The sequence below is a fragment of the Carcharhinus amblyrhynchos genome, chromosome 3, assembly GCF_965287045.1.
Source record: "Carcharhinus amblyrhynchos chromosome 3, sCarAmb.v2.hapA, whole genome shotgun sequence".
Lineage (NCBI taxonomy): Eukaryota > Metazoa > Chordata > Chondrichthyes > Carcharhiniformes > Carcharhinidae > Carcharhinus > Carcharhinus amblyrhynchos.
The window spans coordinates 13,807,806-13,825,816 of NC_137326.1; the positions used below are offsets into that span (position 1 = coordinate 13,807,806).

General features: G+C 42.2%; 1 protein-coding gene across 1 annotated transcript in view; it reads right to left on the reverse strand.

The window, feature by feature from the left end:
* Positions 1–18,011, reverse strand: part of celsr3 (cadherin, EGF LAG seven-pass G-type receptor 3) — a 241,665-nt gene that overhangs the window by 22,887 nt on the left and 200,767 nt on the right. Inside the window, exons 30-34 of the mRNA XM_080186571.1 lie at positions 12,154–12,280; positions 8,369–8,488; positions 5,451–5,587; positions 4,038–4,156; positions 3,027–3,200 (exon numbers count right to left, since the gene is read on the reverse strand). Coding sequence (XP_080042697.1) covers positions 3,027–3,200; positions 4,038–4,156; positions 5,451–5,587; positions 8,369–8,488; positions 12,154–12,280 — 677 coding nt within the window. The remainder of the gene's footprint in view (positions 1–3,026; positions 3,201–4,037; positions 4,157–5,450; positions 5,588–8,368; positions 8,489–12,153; positions 12,281–18,011) is intronic.

The window sequence follows — 18,011 nt, forward strand, 5'->3', positions numbered from 1 at the left end:
AATATTTAGCGAGGCAGCCTCCACCACTTCAACGGGCAGAGAATTCCAGAGATTCACCACCCTTTGAGTGAAGAAGTTCCTCCTCAACTCCGTTCTGAACCGCCCCCCCTTTATCTTGAGGCTGTGCCCCCTAGTCCTACTGTCTTTTTTGAGCGGGAAGAGTCTTTCCACCTCTATCCTATCCATCCCATTCATCATCTTATACGTCTCAATGAGATCTCCCCTCATTCTTCTAAACTCTAACGAGTACAAGCCTAGTTTATTCAGCCTCTCCTCATAGCTCAACCCCCTCAACTCCGGTATCAGCCTAGTAAACCTCCTCTGCACTCCCTCCAGGGCCAAAATATCCTTGCGCAGGTGCGGCGCCCAAAACTGCACACAGTACTCCAGCTGCGGCCTCACCAATGCCCTATACAGCTGCAGCAAGACCTCCCTACTTTTATATTCAATCCCCCTCGCTATGAAGGCCAGCATCCCATTCGCCTTCCTGACCACCTGCTGCACTTGCAGGCTGGGTTTTTGCGACTCATGCACAAGGACCCCGAGGTCCCTCTGCACCGTCGCCTGCTGCAGTTTTTCGCCACGTAAGTAATAGTTCTTCCTACCACTGAGTTTCCACTGAGGGAGAATTTAGCGCTGCCACTCCACCTAACCAGCACGTCTTTTGGATTGTGGGAGGAAACCCACGCAGACACAGGGAGAATGTGAAAAATCCACACAAACAGTAACACAAGCTGGGGATCAAATCCTGGTCCCTGGTGCTGTGAGGCAGCAGTGCTAAACACTGTGCCACCGTGCTGCCCATATGTGGTGTGGGCGCACTGAAAGCAAGGCAACTGGGTGGATAGGAACTTACAGTAAGGGGGAAACCGCCCAATTCTGCACTAATTCATTTAGCTAATGGAAAATTAAAGAGGCTCCATTAAGGGGGTGGTTATGTTTCTCCTTTTGCAGTTTCCCTCCTTGTATCACACCTAGGCAACACATTAAGCACAGGTCACATGAACTGCTGTATCTGTACTATTACTGATGTTTCACAATTAGGACTGCTAGTTTATCTGATAGTAAAGCCACAAGCTTTCGGAACGCTGTGCCTTCGTCAGGTGAGTGGAAAGTTCTGATCAGAGAAGGAGTTTCCACTCACCTGACGAAGGAACAGCATTTCCCAAAGCTTGTGGCTTTACTATTAAATAAACTTGTTGGACTTTAACATGGTGTTGTGAGACTTCTTACTGCGTTTACCCCAGTCCAACGCCAGCATCTCCACATCATTTGAACTGCTAGTCAGACGCAGCCTAGCAGATGCTTTAAGGAGAATTTAGTGCTGTCCCAGACTTGCACTGCTAACTTTAATTGGGGCTATTATTCATGACATAACTGAGATTAAAGGTTATGATTTCAGTTGGGGAGGTGAAGAGGGCTGGGTCTCATTTTTATAATCTATCTAGCACTGTATTAATCAAGTTTTCAATAAGTATACTTGGAGTATGTATCTTTTGTCCAAATTCCTTTCCATTCTTGTTAATGCAGAACTATTCATATCCCCCATAAATCCCATTGTGACATATCTGTTCCTGAAACCAAACTTGATTGTAACCTATCTGTGAAACAATACAATTAATAATAAACTACAGATCCAGACCTTGACAACAGACAGCAGTTGAGATTCAGTCTGGAAGACCTGGATTTATTGTGGCTACCCAGATGGAATGGCAAGCCTTGTTTTAGAATGTATTCCTGCCTGGATATAGTTGATGTATAGTTTGATCCCAACAGTTAAACACTTAAATATTTAGGACGTCGGAAGGAGAACAGCCTTGTGCTCTGCAATGAGGGTTGGTCAGTTTGCAAGGGCCCAAAGTCCAAAGGAAGTAATGCAGATTTGATGCTGCATTGGATTCACACTTGACAGTATGTCAAACCAAAGTGGTGCGAATCAACACACTCAAGGAAGTGTCACTCCAATTTCATTCAGAATCAGCTTTTCTAATTCAGTTTCAGTGCAAGACTAAAGTCACTTTTATGGACATCAACACACAGAGTAAAATGCTCTTGTGTAAGAGTTGCATTGATTCAAACATTAGCGTCAAAGTTAAAAAGGTTGTTTCCTCACCCAATTTTACACAGAAGCAGCATATAGATTTCATCTGTTGGAGCTGAATCTGAATGCAAACCCCAGAGGTTAAAGGACATTGCGGTGATAAAAATGCCCATGAGAGACAGGGGAAAACTGTCCTCTATTATCTCCTCTATCAAAGGGGAATGTTTGGCTTTTAATCATAAGAACATAAGAAATAGGAGCAGGAGTAGGCCATCTAGCCCTTCAAGCCTGCCCCGCCATTCAATAAGATCATGGCTGATCTGTCGTGTCTCAGTTCCACATTCCCGCCCTCTCCCCATAACCCTTAATCCCCTCGCTTATCAAAAACCCATCAACCCGCGTCTTAAAAATATTTAGCGAGGCAGCCTCCACCACTTCAACGGGCAGAGAATTCCAGAGATTCACCACCCTTTGAGTGAAGAAGTTCCTCCTCAACTCCGTTCTAAACCGCCCCCCTCCTCCTTTATCTTGAGGCTGTGTCCCCTAGTCCTACTGTCCTTTCTGAGCGGGAAGAGCCTCTCCACCTCTATCCTATCCATCCCATTCATCATCTTATATGTCTCAGTGAGATCTCCCCTCATTCTTCTAAACTCTAACGAGTACAAGCCTAGTTTATTCAGCCTCTCCTCATAGCTCAACCCCCTCAACTCCGGTATCAGCCTAGTAAACCTCCTCTGCACTCCCTCCAAGGCCAAAATATCCTTGCGTAAGTGCGGCGACCAAAACTGCACACAGTACTCCAGCTGCGGCCTCACCAATGCCCTATACAGCCGCAGCAAGACCTCCCTACTTTTATATTCAATCCCCCTCGCTATGAAGGCCAGCATCCCATTCGCCTTCCTGACCACCTGCTGCACCTGCAGGCTGGGTTTTTCGTGTTAAATCCAACCAAGCATTGGACTTCCATTTGCCATTTTCTACTCACCTTTAGGGGTTGTATGCAGGGGGTCAGTAAGCAGCCGTTCACTGTTTGCCGCTCGCTTAAATCGCCGTGGAAACCGTCCTCGATAGCGTTCATTCTCCTCGCTCTCTGATGACGCTAAAGAAAGACTACGCTCCTCATCCAGTGACAGATCACTATCAGTGTCGGAATCATTGTCTGTGCACAGGAATGATAAAATTCATTTAAGATTAAAGATTAGACAGGACAGTTCCTTTTAGCTCACCAGTAAGCTGAGCGGTATGCTGTTGTGGACTATTCCAAGTGTCACAAATGGCAAGATTAGCCTCAGATTCCTTAGCCCCATAACCTAGAAATTATTGCTGGCAATATAAGGCGATGAATTCTGAACAGACATATTCATGCGCCATTTCTTGTCTGCTATTTTAATACTGACAGGGATCATTTACTTTGCCATCATACTAATATATTCATAGAATCCTACAGAGCAGAAGGAGGCCATGTGGCCCATCAAGTCTGCACCGAACACAGTCCCACCCAGGCCCCATCTCCATAACCCCATGCATTTACCCTAGCTAGCTCCCCTGACACTAAGGGGCAATTTAGCACAGCCAATCTACCTAACCCACACATCTTTCAGACTGTGGGAGGAAACCAGAGCTCCCAGAGGAAACCCACGCAAACACAGGGAGAATGCGCAAACTCCACACAGGCACTGACCCAAGCTGTGAATCGAACCCGGGTCCCTGGCACTGTGAGGCAGCAGTGCTAACCACTGTGCCACCATGCCACTCCCAATGATGTGAAAGAGTCAGCTACTCATTCACTAATAGCCATTTTACATTTAAAAAAGTGTTGGAAATGCAGCTGAAGTCCCGTAACTCGGAAGACTTTGGACCAACAACTGGGAAGTGGAAGTAAATAGGATAGCTCCTTTTCAGCTGGCATGAATGCAATGAATCAAACTAGTGTCAATGTGGAGAATAAATTGAAAGTTTCCATCGATACGTAAGTGACATTTGGTAATAACCTCACCTCCTCCTCCGGCTGCATCTTGTGGTCGATGAAACATCGCAACGTCTATGTCAGTGGGTCCAGTGTGACCCAATAAGGTTTGATCCAAGGCTGAACCCTGTCGTGCCAACAAATTTTCTCTGAGGAAAGCACAATGAAAATAAGTTTTAGCATATCTTTTTGAAACAGCAAACGGCTGGCAGGCGAACTGAACTTTCACATCTGGAACCTAAAATTGAAATTCGAATCAAAAATGGCACCGTGAAAGACAATTTTCCTTAAGCTTAGCATCTGTATATTTTTTGGGAGCTTGAAATTACGTTGTGCCTCTGCTTCACAATTTGATCACTGGTTCAAAATGGGAAAGTAATCCATTTTCTAGTGCTAGAAGTGAGCACATGACCATTGGATGAGGACAGGATTGGACACCGTGGTGAAGCAACTTGGCAAACTAACCACAGGGTGAAGTACCAGAGCACCTGCAGAACTGTACTTGGAAAAAGGCATTAACTCCTTAAGGAGAAAACAAGCACTTATAGAATCATGAAATCTACAGTGCAAAAGGAGGCCATCTGGCCCATCGAGCCTGCACTGACAACAATCCCACCAAGGTCCTATCTCCATAACCCTATATATTTACCCTCTTAGTCCCCCGACACTAAGGGGCAATTTATCATGGCCAATCAACCTAACCTGCACATTCTTGGAGTGAGATGGGAAACCAGAGCACCCGGAGGAAACCCACACAGACACAGGGAAAACATGCAAACTCCACATAATGATCTGAAGCCCCAGGAATGCCTGGGGCTCTGAGGCAGCAGTGCTAACCATTGTGCCACCATGTTGCCCAAACCAGGTGGAATGCATTGCAAAATAACAAAGAAGGATTTGGATGACACTCCCCACTTCGACACTGCTCCTGGAAATGGATAAGGCCCTCAAATTTAGACCTTCTCACTGTGGTCCACTTCAAACAGTGGCCAGATGCCTCCATCTCCAACCTGGCACACCTCTGAAACTCTACTGCTTGCTTCTCTCTGTAGAAACTGGAGGGGGACTAAATGCAGGGTGCAAAATTTGTTTCTTCTGGGCTCTCTCGTTGTACTGGATAAAGGAAGTGAGGAAGTTATGTCTCGGATATCTCAATCACATGGCTGCCTTTGCTTGTGCTTCTTCTGCCAGGGCATTATTAAAATAAGGAGTGGCAGCTACAAGTACCCTAATACCCAATGTGCAATTTCCACTTGACGGTCACAGTACCGCCAATCTGAACATGGAGACAATTCTTTTCATTTTGAAATTGTCAGACAAGTGCAATTTATATTTCTACTCACTTAATTCTTTCCATAATAGAATTCTACTTAAAGGCTTCTTTGTACCCTAGTGTAAAAGCATGATGTAGCTTTTCCTAATGGCCAGTTCTTGGTAGAATACCTGAGATATCCAGGCTGGCTGGAGTGGGTCCGTGCAGATCGAGCAGTGCTTACTGATGAGATTGTTGATGTTCCAAGTGTTATTCGATGCAGCCCACTCTCCTCAAACAGTGATGTGTTATTGTACGGGTGGGAGCCCTAAGAATATATGAAAAATATCATTCACATATTAATGTCTCATAGGCAGAAATTTAATGTGTCTAAGAGGAGGCGATAGCCTAGTGGTATTATCGCCAGACTATTAACCCATAAACTCAGCTAATGTTCTGGGGACCCAGGCTCAAATTCTGCCACATCAGATGGTGGAATTTGAATTCCATAAAAAAATCTGGAATTAAGAATCTACTGATGACTATGAAACTACTGTTGATTGTCAGGAAAACTTATTTGGTTCACTAATGTCCTATAGGGAAGGAAATCTACCATCCTTACCTGGTCTGGCCTTCAGGTGACTCCAGACCCACAGCAATGTGGTTGACTCTCAACTGCCCTTGGGCAACAAGGGTTGGGCAATAAATGCTGGCCAGCCAGTGATGCCCATGTCCCACAAATGAATAAAAAAAATTGAAATCACCGGTAAACAGGGGAACACAAATGAAACACCCAGAATCCTTAGAATGTTGTGACAAACTCAGGTAAAATGCCAATTTAAGTCTGTTATACAATCCATCTGCATTATTAAACTTCAGTCTAATAGTCCCACTCTGTTTTATACACTGAGTACTGTGTTAAGGGATAGGCATCCCTTGGTTTTTATGAATAAAATGCTTGTCACCCAGAAGTGTTACACAAACATAGAAACCAATTACATTTTCGGTGTGATGCTGATCTCCATTACTGCCCTTGCAATACTTGCCAATGCTTACACAATCCACTTACACCCACAGAACTGAAATCAAGGAAGCTGGTTCATTTTAATACAAATACTTATCTTCCTTACTTCATGACTTCCAAATATATATTTGAGACAAAAAAATTCCCTAAAAGTTGCAGCCACTTGCAATGCCTATCTCCAGAATTCAGAGCAACTTACAATTTGCAACTTTTTGCTTGTATCCTGCAGCTACATCAATGTCGCAAATAACATGCGGTTGAATTGGAACTGGTTACTGGGGAAGGGGTGACTTGCAACATCATTTCAATTGTCAAATCAACAAAATATTGTTCTGTGTTGCCAAGGAGAGAGAATAAATCCCTGACATATATCACATATCCAGGTTATATCACATGAGTAGTATACTTCAAATTATATTCTACTGCATCCAATACTTATTTCTTAATAGAATAAGCACATGCACCTTTAACATAGAAAACAGCTAGAGATATTTCATAGATAGGTATTTGGAGGATGGATGCAGAGGTATTTGGAGGGAGGGAGGTTAGGTCAAAAAATAAGTTTAAAGCAGGTGGGGTTGGGGAAAGAAGTGGGAGAGAAACATGAAAGAGGTGGCAGAGTTTCGGAAGGGAAATCCAGAAAGTTTGACCCAAGCAGCTGAAGGTTATGGCAGGGTGGAGGAAGTGATGATGTACAAGAGATAGGACGGAGTTTTGGGCTGGGTTTGGGAGATCAAAGGGAAGCAGGTTACAGAAATAAGAAGGGTTGTGGCCATCGAAGGAATTAACAATGAGGCTAATGACTCTGACCCAAAGCGACTGGAGTCAATGTCAGTCAGTGGAATTTATGAAATACAAGATTATGGTCAAACATTAGTTCATGAAGCGTGGATGGAAGGAGGCCAGGAAGAACAGCATTGGAGTAACTGACTCCAGAGGTGATGGAGGTGTATCTGATGGTTTTGGCAATGGATGGGTTAATGGTGGCAGATGATGTTACAAAGCTGGAAGCAGATAGTCCTTCTGCGGGAGAGGATACCTACACAAAATGGACTGCGCAGTTCAAGGTGGCAGCTCACCTCCACCATCTCAAGGGCAATTAGGGATGGGCAATAAATGCTGACCACATTCCAAAATTTTTTTTGTCAACGAGACGACAGAGCAATCAAAGCCACTGACTATCTGATTCAGCTGGGACCCCTGAGGAAATTGGGGTCTGGGGAGAAAAATTGGAGCTTGGGGTGAAGACGGAAGTCAAAGTGACCTTGAACTTTTCAAATTTTTGCTGGAAGCCCTGTGACTGATCCAGAACTGGATGTTGGACAAGCAATTTGACAACAATGCTAGGGTTACTCTTATCTACAAGCCTGGTGTGTTTGTATTCTTATACACAAGGCAACGGCACCACAGAATATGGATTTTATTATTACTGCAGTCAGCTCCCAGTCGAGTTGTTTCCCCAGAGACATCATGTCAGATTTATATGATGTCATTATATTTCCCAATTGACTAGCAGAAGCAATAAAAGTGGAGATGTGAAATATAATAATGAAGGAATGACAACATATGCCCTTTTAGTGTAGACCTTGTAACATCTTAATTGAGTGTTATTTACCCACTGATATTATTAGCTTGCAAGAGAAAATTGCTTATTCATTCGTGCAATCTCTCTGGCTAATCATGTTTCATTTGAGTGTAACAAATACAGGAAATAATAAAGACTAATTTTAGGTTTAAAGCCTCACTCATGTGGTATACTTTCCCCAGCAATATTGTATATGGAAACAGCAAACGGAGGAAGGGAAAATCTGGGCCACTGCCATCAGTCTTCTAGATGTGGTTTAACAGTGAAACTGAGAATGGTTTTGTTACAGCTTATTACATTCACCTTATTACAGATTGATACATGAGAAGGGAGAAAATGGGGAAGGGGGTATGTGGTCTCAAGGATAATTACTGCCAAACTGAAAGTAAATAAGACACACCCAATGTGCACCAATAAAAAATTAAAAGTACTTCAGAGGTTTAACGCTCTTTCCATTTACTGGAATAGACTCATTATTTAACAGTTAAGTTTTTTTTTACCGAGAGTTGAGGTGCTCGCGTTGCATCGTCACCCTGGTTTCTTTTTCCAAGGCAAGTCAATTTCCAAGCTTCTTGCACTTCTTCACTCAGTATACAGAACAGCACCAGAACAGCCAATCCCTGCAGGAGATTAGAAAGCAATAGGCACTGTAAACACAAAATTCCATTTATTCAGGTGCCAGTCTGATATCAGAACTACCTTTAAAGCTTAAACTGAAATCCTAAATGCATGGAGTATGTACAACAAGGCCTTGGTGATGAGTGCGATGCACTGTGAAATTATAAGGTCAGCCGAATTTTTATTTATTTCTACTCGGGTTCATTCTGAAGTCAGCTTAGAATAAATCTGGCATTGCAAGCTGTCCTTTCAAACCATTTCAGATATGCTTCAAATTTACTACATGCCTTTGTCAGAAATATGTAGCTCAATTGTTAGCCACAAAAGCACATCTTGGGAAATGGAGAGAGAAGACATAGAAGTCAAATACGCCAGGAAGAAAAGAGCAAACTGGAATGATCAGACACATTTTTAAGTAGAGAGAGAACAGGTTTGAAAGAAGAACGGAGAAACTTGATGGTGTACAGCCTCACTCAACTAACATCAAATCTGTACAGATTGGTAGATAAATGAAACAATCTGTGGAATTTAAGCTAACTGTGCTTTTTTTTTCAAGGAATGCTCCTTTATTGAAGTCCAGTGTTAAACAGGCATAACCTGCTTTCTTTTAGTAGTGGCATGTTCTGCAAAGAACTCAAAATCATGTCCAAATGTTTGCATGCGTCATTACTGTGGGTGGCACGGTAGCACTGTAGTCAGCACGGCTGCCTCACTGCGCCAGGGATCAGGGTTCAACTTCGACCTTGGGTAGCTGTCTGTGTGGAATTTGCACTTTCTCCCTGTGTCCGCGTGGGTTTCCTCTGGGTGCTCTGGTTTCCTCCCAAGTCCAAAGATATGAGAGTTAGGTCGACTAGCCATGCTAAATTGCCCCTTAGTTTCAGGGGATTAGTAGGGTAAATTTATGGGGGTACAGGGATAGGGCCTGGGTGGGATTGTCTTCAGCGCAGTTTCCTTCTACACTGTACGGATTCTATTGTTCAGTAGAATGGGCCAGCATATTCTGCAGTTTGGAAAAATGTGATGATCTCATTGAAATGTTTAAAATTCCTACATGGCCTGACAGGGTAGATGCTAAGAGCCCACTGACCCTACTGGGAAGGTGGAACTGAGCCACGACAGGTCAGCCATGATCTTATTGAATGGCGGGGCAGGCTCGAGGGGCTAGATGGCCTACTCCTGCTCCTATTTCTTATGTTTCTTATGTTTAAGTTAGAACAAAATTTCAGGATGAGGTAAACAGATTTTAGATACTAAGGGAATTGAGGGATATGATCATAGGTCAGGAAACTGGAGATGATCTAGAAAATCAGTCATACTTCTATTAAATGGTGAATCAGCCTTCAGGGGCCATATAGAACATAGAACACTACAGCACAAACAGGCCCTTCGGCCCACTAGTTGCACCGATCACTTCTATACCTACTAAACCATAGACCTATCTATAACCCCCAATCCCATTAGATCCCATATATTCATCCAGAAGTCTTTTAAAAGACCCCAGCGACTTCACCTCCACCATCACTGACGGCAGGCGATTCCATTCACTCACCACCCTTTGAGTGAAAAACTTACCCCTAACATCTCCATATGACCTACACTTGTTCCTATTTCTTATGGTCTTAAAATCAGGTTTTTGAAGACATAGAAGCCAGGTAGAAAATAAAGATTCCAATACTCCCCACCTGGTGCATACCTGACAGGAATATTGGGACAAGCCTTCAATCTTCTAATCATTGAAGTTAATAAAGAACAGAATCATGTGCTGGGAATGGTTCAATTCCCAGACATGCATTTCCAGCATGTGTCAGGAGTGGGATGGCAGCCTTTTATTACTTCACCAATGACTATCTCGCTAGATAAAGAACTTGCATTTGTATTGTGCTTTTCATGGCCTCACCAAAGCACTTCAAGGATCAATTAAGTCATTCTGAAGTGTAGTTACTTTTGCTATTTAATGAGGAGATCAAGTAAATCAAAGGAATATACAATTGATGGGGGACTGCTAAGAGGTGCAGAGGAGGCAAGGGACCTTGGAACGAATGTCTACAGATCCATGAAGTTTTAGTCAATTGGCCCGTGCTGGCTAATAACTAAAAATGGACAGGAGGCTAAAACCTGAAGACTCTCTGACATTTAAAACAGCTTCTATTCAGACCCTTGAGGGAGATACTATTAGTCCATTGAGGAAAGTGAGAGTGGTTGATGAGATATTGGATTTGTTCCAGTTTAATCAAAATGTAGACGGTTTTGGAGCCATAGTGCAACTTTTGAGTCTGAAGAGAGATCTAAAATTGATGTGAAACCAATGCTTACTTTTTCTTCAGCTACAAATGGAACTGAGACATAACAGGGTTTTTTTCTATTGGTTTTAACTATTTTAACAATAACCCTACAGGATTAACCATTTTTAATAGTAGCATTGATTTGATTCTGCCCTTATGATGGTTTTTAGTAAAGGAGAATATTAAAACAATTGGAGTGACATTCAAACTGTCGAATGTTGAAAATTTTTAGCAATTTAACTAATAAGAGTAATAATAAGGAAAATAACTTTAGGGAAAGTAGGTTATCTTTAAAAATTGTCTATCCAAGCAATTTATATAACTGTTCCTTATGTGAATGAGTTTATAATTCAATTATGCAGCTTAGGAAACACAATAGGTTAACCCATAAACAAGATAGGCTAACAGTTATTTGTCCTAAATGCAACAAAGAAGGTGAGTTTCACTCTCTAGAATGCCACTACCCTAAGTGTGGTGGTGGGAAAACAACAGAGGTATTAGACATAGAAGAGTTAAATTTCAAATGTTCAATTTGTGATAAAACTTAAAGAGGCCTAAGTTAACATGATTCTAAAATCCATCCAATGGTAAGAAACAAGCAGAGGATTGCTAAAAGTGAAAAGAAATTTATAGTAAAATTAATTTGATGTGGACTATGGAGGAGACAGAGAAATTATATTTCTTAGAGATAAAATATAAAGATTGCTGAAACATTAATAACAAAATTGCAGGAGGATTAAATATTAAAACCAAGTGAAAAATAGATATTCCACCCTAGTGGGTCACCTGAGATACCATTAGGTACCCACTAAGATATAGTGGGTACCCAGTGGTACTTCAAATGACACAGGTACAGCGCAGTGTGTGTAAAGCCATGCTCCCAAATGGATTATATGTATATATTAGAACAGTGCATGATTTGTAAAAACAGATATGCATTTATATAGTTGTATTCATCTGATGCAAGGCAAATAACACTGGATTCCACTCAGCTTTTGGATGTCAACTCCTTTCTACTACAGGTGACATAAGACTTACCATATATAGCACAGGTATAGCTTTGAGTTGCAAATCATTCAGGACTGTAAATAAATATAACGTTACAAAATTTATACTTTACATGTTAGCACAACACATGTTCAACATTTGCCTATTGTGGAAACCTGCGTGGATAATGCTGATTCTGTAATAGAAGACACTGACACAGATGTACAAATGTTAATGAGCATTTCATAGAAGTCATGGAATTTGAGATAAGCCAAAGCTATGCACTAGCTGCAAATGTTATAACAGTTTTCAATAAATAATCCAGTGGGAAACAATGGGTTGACAGGACATCTTAGTACACGCTCCCATGCAGACTGTTAGCAAGAGTAAGCGGTTACCTGAAAGCAGCAGAGAACAGTGTAGAGGTAGTGAAAAGCAAGGATGCTGTTGTTGACGGCCATCAGCCCAAAAAGCCAGGTGGCACTAACGATTAGTAGCAGAATAAAGGCGCTTCGAATTGTGGTACTAGAGAGACAGGAGAATAACCTACGTATGAGACAGAGCAGGGGAACAACACAGCACATTGGCAGAAACAGCATACCTGTCAAAGTTTAAAACAAAGAATGGTGCTGGCGAGGGGTGAACAGAAGGGCTCAGTACAGGAGAAAAGGTACCAACTGTTTAAATAACGGACAAGCAAACTCGACAAATGTAAGCCCTTTGGAAAAATGCAATTGTTGGGGGCATAAGGGAACTTAACCAGTTGTTAAAAAAATTATATGTGTTATAAGTGAAAAGGAATGGTGCAGTTTGGTTAAAGGCAGCAACAAGCTGTATGTCTCCTGACCAGGAATTCACAGGTTCAGTTGTGAGGTTGCCTGACACTCAATGATGCATCTCAGCTTAGTCAAGATGGCTACTCCAGGTTTTATATGGTGAGAAGAGAAATTATCACTGGATGGAATTCCACAAGATATCGGTACATTCTAACTTTAAGATATGGAAATGAATCACATCATCTGAATTGTGCTTCTTGATAAGAATACTGCATAGATGTGGAAAATTACATACGGCAAATTGACTCATCCTCCTGGCTGGAAGACGTCTGCTGGTGAAGAGACAATATGGGGAGACAAACAGGAAGAAGATACAGAGAGGTTATTTTTGGAGGGGGGGAGAAAAAGGGTATGGATGGTTGGGGAGGGGGGGACCCTGGGGGGAACTGCATTTACTCACAGAGAACTGATAGGATTGAAGTTTGTGTAGGGCCCAGGCTTAATCCCGGTGTCCCAGTTCCTCACACGTCTCTTGGCAGCCCTAAGCACGTAAATAAAAATAAGGCCTGGACAGACATCAGAGAACACTCAGCTTTCCAGGAGCTTTTGTAGGGGGAGCACTGCTCAAGTTGACACAAGATAAATCACACATTTTGGCTGGAAAGACGTGAACTGTCATAGAATTCAAACTTAAGAGTTCAGATATGCTCAATTCCAGCACATTACAAATTATGGTAAATGTAAAATATGTTTTACAATATTGTTTTTAACTTGGAAACTCTGGATGCAAAATTCAGTCTTAATACTCAGCTACTCTTCAAATTACTGCTGCTTGTTTCCTTTACCGTATTCCTACTTTTTTTCTCCCAGTAATTATATTTAAGTATCCCGCATGGTTATAATAATTTACTGCAAGAAATTAACACTGATTTTACTGCTTGCATTTCTTTTAATTTTTATCTTTCTGCTTTGTCCTCCAGACCACAAGGCCAGACCTCGGGAGGAAAATAAAATCAAAGGAAAGCTGCTTGAAATGCAGTAGCTAATGAAATCTGATTTAAGATAAACAAATAAGACATAGCAAAGAGGCATTAATTCCTAAAACACAATTTCACTTTGCCTAACAAGCCTCTTATCAAAATCCAGAACGTAGTTGTTGTGGGCTTTGATTAAACCCCAAGTTTTTGCTGTAGGTTACACAGCATTGCTCTTTTCACCCAATTTGTTCTACTGATTGTTGCTGCAGGCAAGATGCAGGGCGTGGCAGAGGGCCAATCATGGCATGATCAGTCAACAATAAACCAGTCAAACCAGAGTGAAGGTCCAGTAAAAACAGCCGAGACTAAAAAAGTTTGAACGTGTGGTTAGTTACAATGGCCCAGATCTTCTGATGGTGGATTGCGGCTCCATTCGGACATTTAACTTAACGGTGCTCTGCGTTTCTTTTGGACATACTGAGCCCGTTTCCACCCCCCCCCCCCCCCAGAAATACAGAACACAGCACCGCTCAGAGAGCTCTGTTGTAGCAGAGTGGAGTCAGGTGGAAAATAGGACTCTGTCCCTGGGTAGTAGTTGGGAAGATAGGTTTTAATCTTTTCCAAGCAACTATCCAGATAATTTTAATTTGGAACCAAGAGTCGTTCAGTGGGGGAATTATCCATGAGAAGCTGCTACCTCCCGGACAATTTTCATGCAAGTCAGGGATGATTCAGAAATCAGAGGATTCGGGCCAATGTTTTAAAACCTGTTGGGAATAGTGACTTCTCCATCACTCCTTACTTTTGATGTTGGCAGCCAAGTGGTTTGAACATGTTAAATTGCTGCTAATGATATTCAGGCACAAAAACTGTTGAATAACATTTCAACAGGGTTTGGGTACATTTAAAAAGAAAGAAATGGGTTCATTTGCTGATTGCTTCCCTGAATAAACGACTCCTCAGAACAAAGGGGAGGTCTGATGGAGCTTTGAGATAAAGAACACAAAGTTGTTCTTATTAGCTGATAGAATAAAGACAGATTTTAGGTCTTGGGCAAGGAATGTCGGGCTGACGTGAGAAAGAAAGTTGTAATGCCGCAAGTGGTGATGACCTTGAACCTGCTGCCTAGGAGCAGGAGGGGAGAGAGATGATGTATGATTGCAAAAAGAAATTGGATGGGCACTTGAGAGAAATAAGCTTGCAGGGTTACAGGCACATAGCAGGGAAATGGGATTGACTGGACTACAGAAAGCCAGCATGTGGATGTGCCAGCGTTGGACTGGGGTGAACACAGCAAAAAGTCTGACAACACCAGGTTTAAGTCCAACCGACTTATTTGATAGTACACTCACTAGCTTTCAGGTTAGTCCCTTCGTCAGGTGAATGGAGAGTTCTGGCCTCAGACAGAGCATATAAAGCATAGACAGTTTACAGATTACTGATTAGAATGTGAGTCTTTACACCTAACCTGCTGTTCAAGTCTTAAAGTGGCCAACAATGTGAGTGGAAGGAGCACTGATCACAGGTTAAAGAGATGTGTATTGTCTCCAGACAGTACAGTAAGTGAGGTTTTGCAAACCCAGGCAAGTCACGGGGGTTACAGATAGTGCGACATGAACCCAAGATCCTTGTTGAGACCGTCCTCATGTGTGCGCAACTTTCCAAGTTGACCATCCAAAATTCCGCACACGAGGACGGTCTCAACAAGGATCTTGGGTTCATGTCGCACTATCTGTAACCCCCGTGACTTGCCTGGGTTTGCAAAACCTCACTTACTGTACTGTCTGGAGACAATACACATCTCTTTAACCTGTGATTAACCTCTGTAACCTCGCTAAATATTTTTAAGAAGCGGGTTGATGGGTTTTTGATAAGAGAGGGGATTAAGGGTTATGGGGAGAGGGTGGGAAAGTGGAACTGAGCCACGACAGATCAGCCATGATCTTATTGAATGGCGGGGCAGGCTCGAAGGGCCAGATGGCCTACTCCTGCTCCTATTTCTTATGTTCTTATGTTCTTATGTGATCAGTGCTCCTTCCACTCACATTGTCGGCCACTTTAGGACTTGAACAGCAGGTTAGGTGTAAAGACTCGCATTCTAATCAGTAATCTCTAAACTGTCTGTGCTTTATATGCTCTGTCTGAAGCCAGAACTCTCCATTCACCTGACGAAGGGACTAACCCGAAAGCTAGTGAGTGTACTATCAAATAAATCGGTTGGACTTAAACCTGGTGTTATCAGACTTTTTACTACAGAAAGCCAGCATGGATATGCTGCACAGAATGATCTGCCTCTGTACTGTTGTGGCTATATTACTCCAGCTAACTTGAAAGATAGGAAAGAAACTAAAAGGCCTATATAACATAAATTACAATACTAGTTTAAAAATGGAAAATTAGGAATGAGCAATAACCTCCATAAACACAATCACACAATAGTCTACCTTCACTGATTAAGCAGCCTCATTGCGGATAATGGGATATCAACAGAAGACCTCAATTGGTCCTGTGAAAAATTAGTCAGTAACCTTCAGAGCTACTAAACAATTAATACGAACAGATAATGTAATTATGCCATTGCATAATAGCTGACAAATGTGTGTGTGTTCACCTGAAATTTCTTTGTCTACTATTTTAGCAGAACTGATAGGCCCAAGCCAAGAATTTGCTGAAATCAATCTGTGTTCTGTTGGGAACAGAATAAAGGATTGAAAGAACCTCTGGTTTTTGGACAAGGTGATAATGGTGAACTGCAAAACAAAGAGTATTTTCTGTTCATGTAGTACTGCTTTTTTGTACCAGGTGGCGCTATTATACTGTACAAAGCCAAGCAATGGCATTTATGATCTTCCATCATGAAAATGGCACTGCATTTCTGAAGTGATTACTCCTCAGACCCCATCTCCATTGCTCTCTCTCTGTTGTCACAGACTCATTGTATTGAGGAACAGAGTCTTCACAGTCCAAAGATGTGCGAGTTAGGTTGATTGGCCATGCTAAATTTCCTTTCAGTGTCCCAGGGTGCATAGGTTAGAGGGATTAGCGGGCAAATATGTAGGGCCTGGGTGGGATTGTTGTAGGTGCAGACTCGATGGGCTGAATGGCTCCTTCTGCACTGCAGGATTCTATGAATCGGTAGGTGTCTTGGAGATCAGGCCTTTTCATGAGCCAAATCAAACTATAAATCCATTTACCATTAATTTGCATACATCTTATAATTGCTGATACTAACAGGTCTTGATTTATCTACTACTGAGGTAAGTGTTAAAAATAACTCCACGGACCCATAAAATTAAAACAGAACAAATCAGAACACATGAAAGATAAGGGTAGAAAAGATTGAGTTGTGTGGGCCTTGAGGTTTGAAATGTCAGGGAGTGATAGTTTGGACATTCGAAAACAGAGAACAATGGACTCAGAAAACGTTTTTACAATTAGCAAGTTAAAATAATCAGAAATGCATTGTTGTAAAATTTTGGATGGTCAACAGGTAGAGAAAGTTATAAAATTCTGATAGGATTACATAGGATTGATTCAGAAAGAATGTTCCTGATGGTGGGGGAACCCAGAACCAGGAGTCGTAGTTTGAGGATAAGGAGTAAACCTTTTAGGACTGAGGTGAGGAGAACTTTCTTCAGCCAGAGAGTGGTGAATGTGTGGAATTAACTACCACAGAAAGTAGTTGAGGCCAAAACTTTGTGTGATTTCAAGAAGGGATTAGATACAGCTCTTGGGGCTAAAGGGATCAAGGGATATGGGGGGGGGGGGCGGGAATCAAGATATTGAATTTGATGTTCAGCCATGATCAAAATGAATGGTGCAGCAGGCTCAAAGGGCCGAATGGCCTACTTCTCCTATTTTATTTGTTTCTATAGCCCAGTCCACGGCAGCAAGGAAAAAACAGATTCTAAAGTGGCAGCTGGAAAGCTCAGAGTGTGAAGCTGCAGCATCTATTCATTATCAGTGATTATCAGTCTCTCATGGACTCAGGTTGAACAAGATTTGAGTGCACACCGTGACTATAAAGGAATAAAGTACAGCACAGGCCGTCCAAGCCTGTGCTGATCATGATTCACTAACTAAAAGAAAAATCTTCCACCCTAGCCTGGTCCGTTTCCCTCTATTTCCTCCCTATTCATGATCCATCCAGATGCTTCTTAAATGTTGCTAATGTACCTGCTTCCACACCTCCTCTGGCAGCGCATTCCAGGCACCCACCACTCTCTGCATGAAAAACTACCCCTACACATCTCCCATAAACTTTTCGCCTTTCACCTTGAACCTTCGCCCCCTTGTAATTCCACCCTGGGAAAAAGCCTCTGACTATCCATCCTGTCTAAGCCCCTCATAATTTTGTAGACCTCTATCAGGTCTCCCCTCAGCCTCTGTCTTTCCAGTGAAAAAAATTCAAGTTTATTCAGCCTTGGAAAGTTATCGCCAATTGCAACGGGATCTTGATCAATTGGGCCAGTGGGCTGATGAATGGCACATGGAGTTTAATGT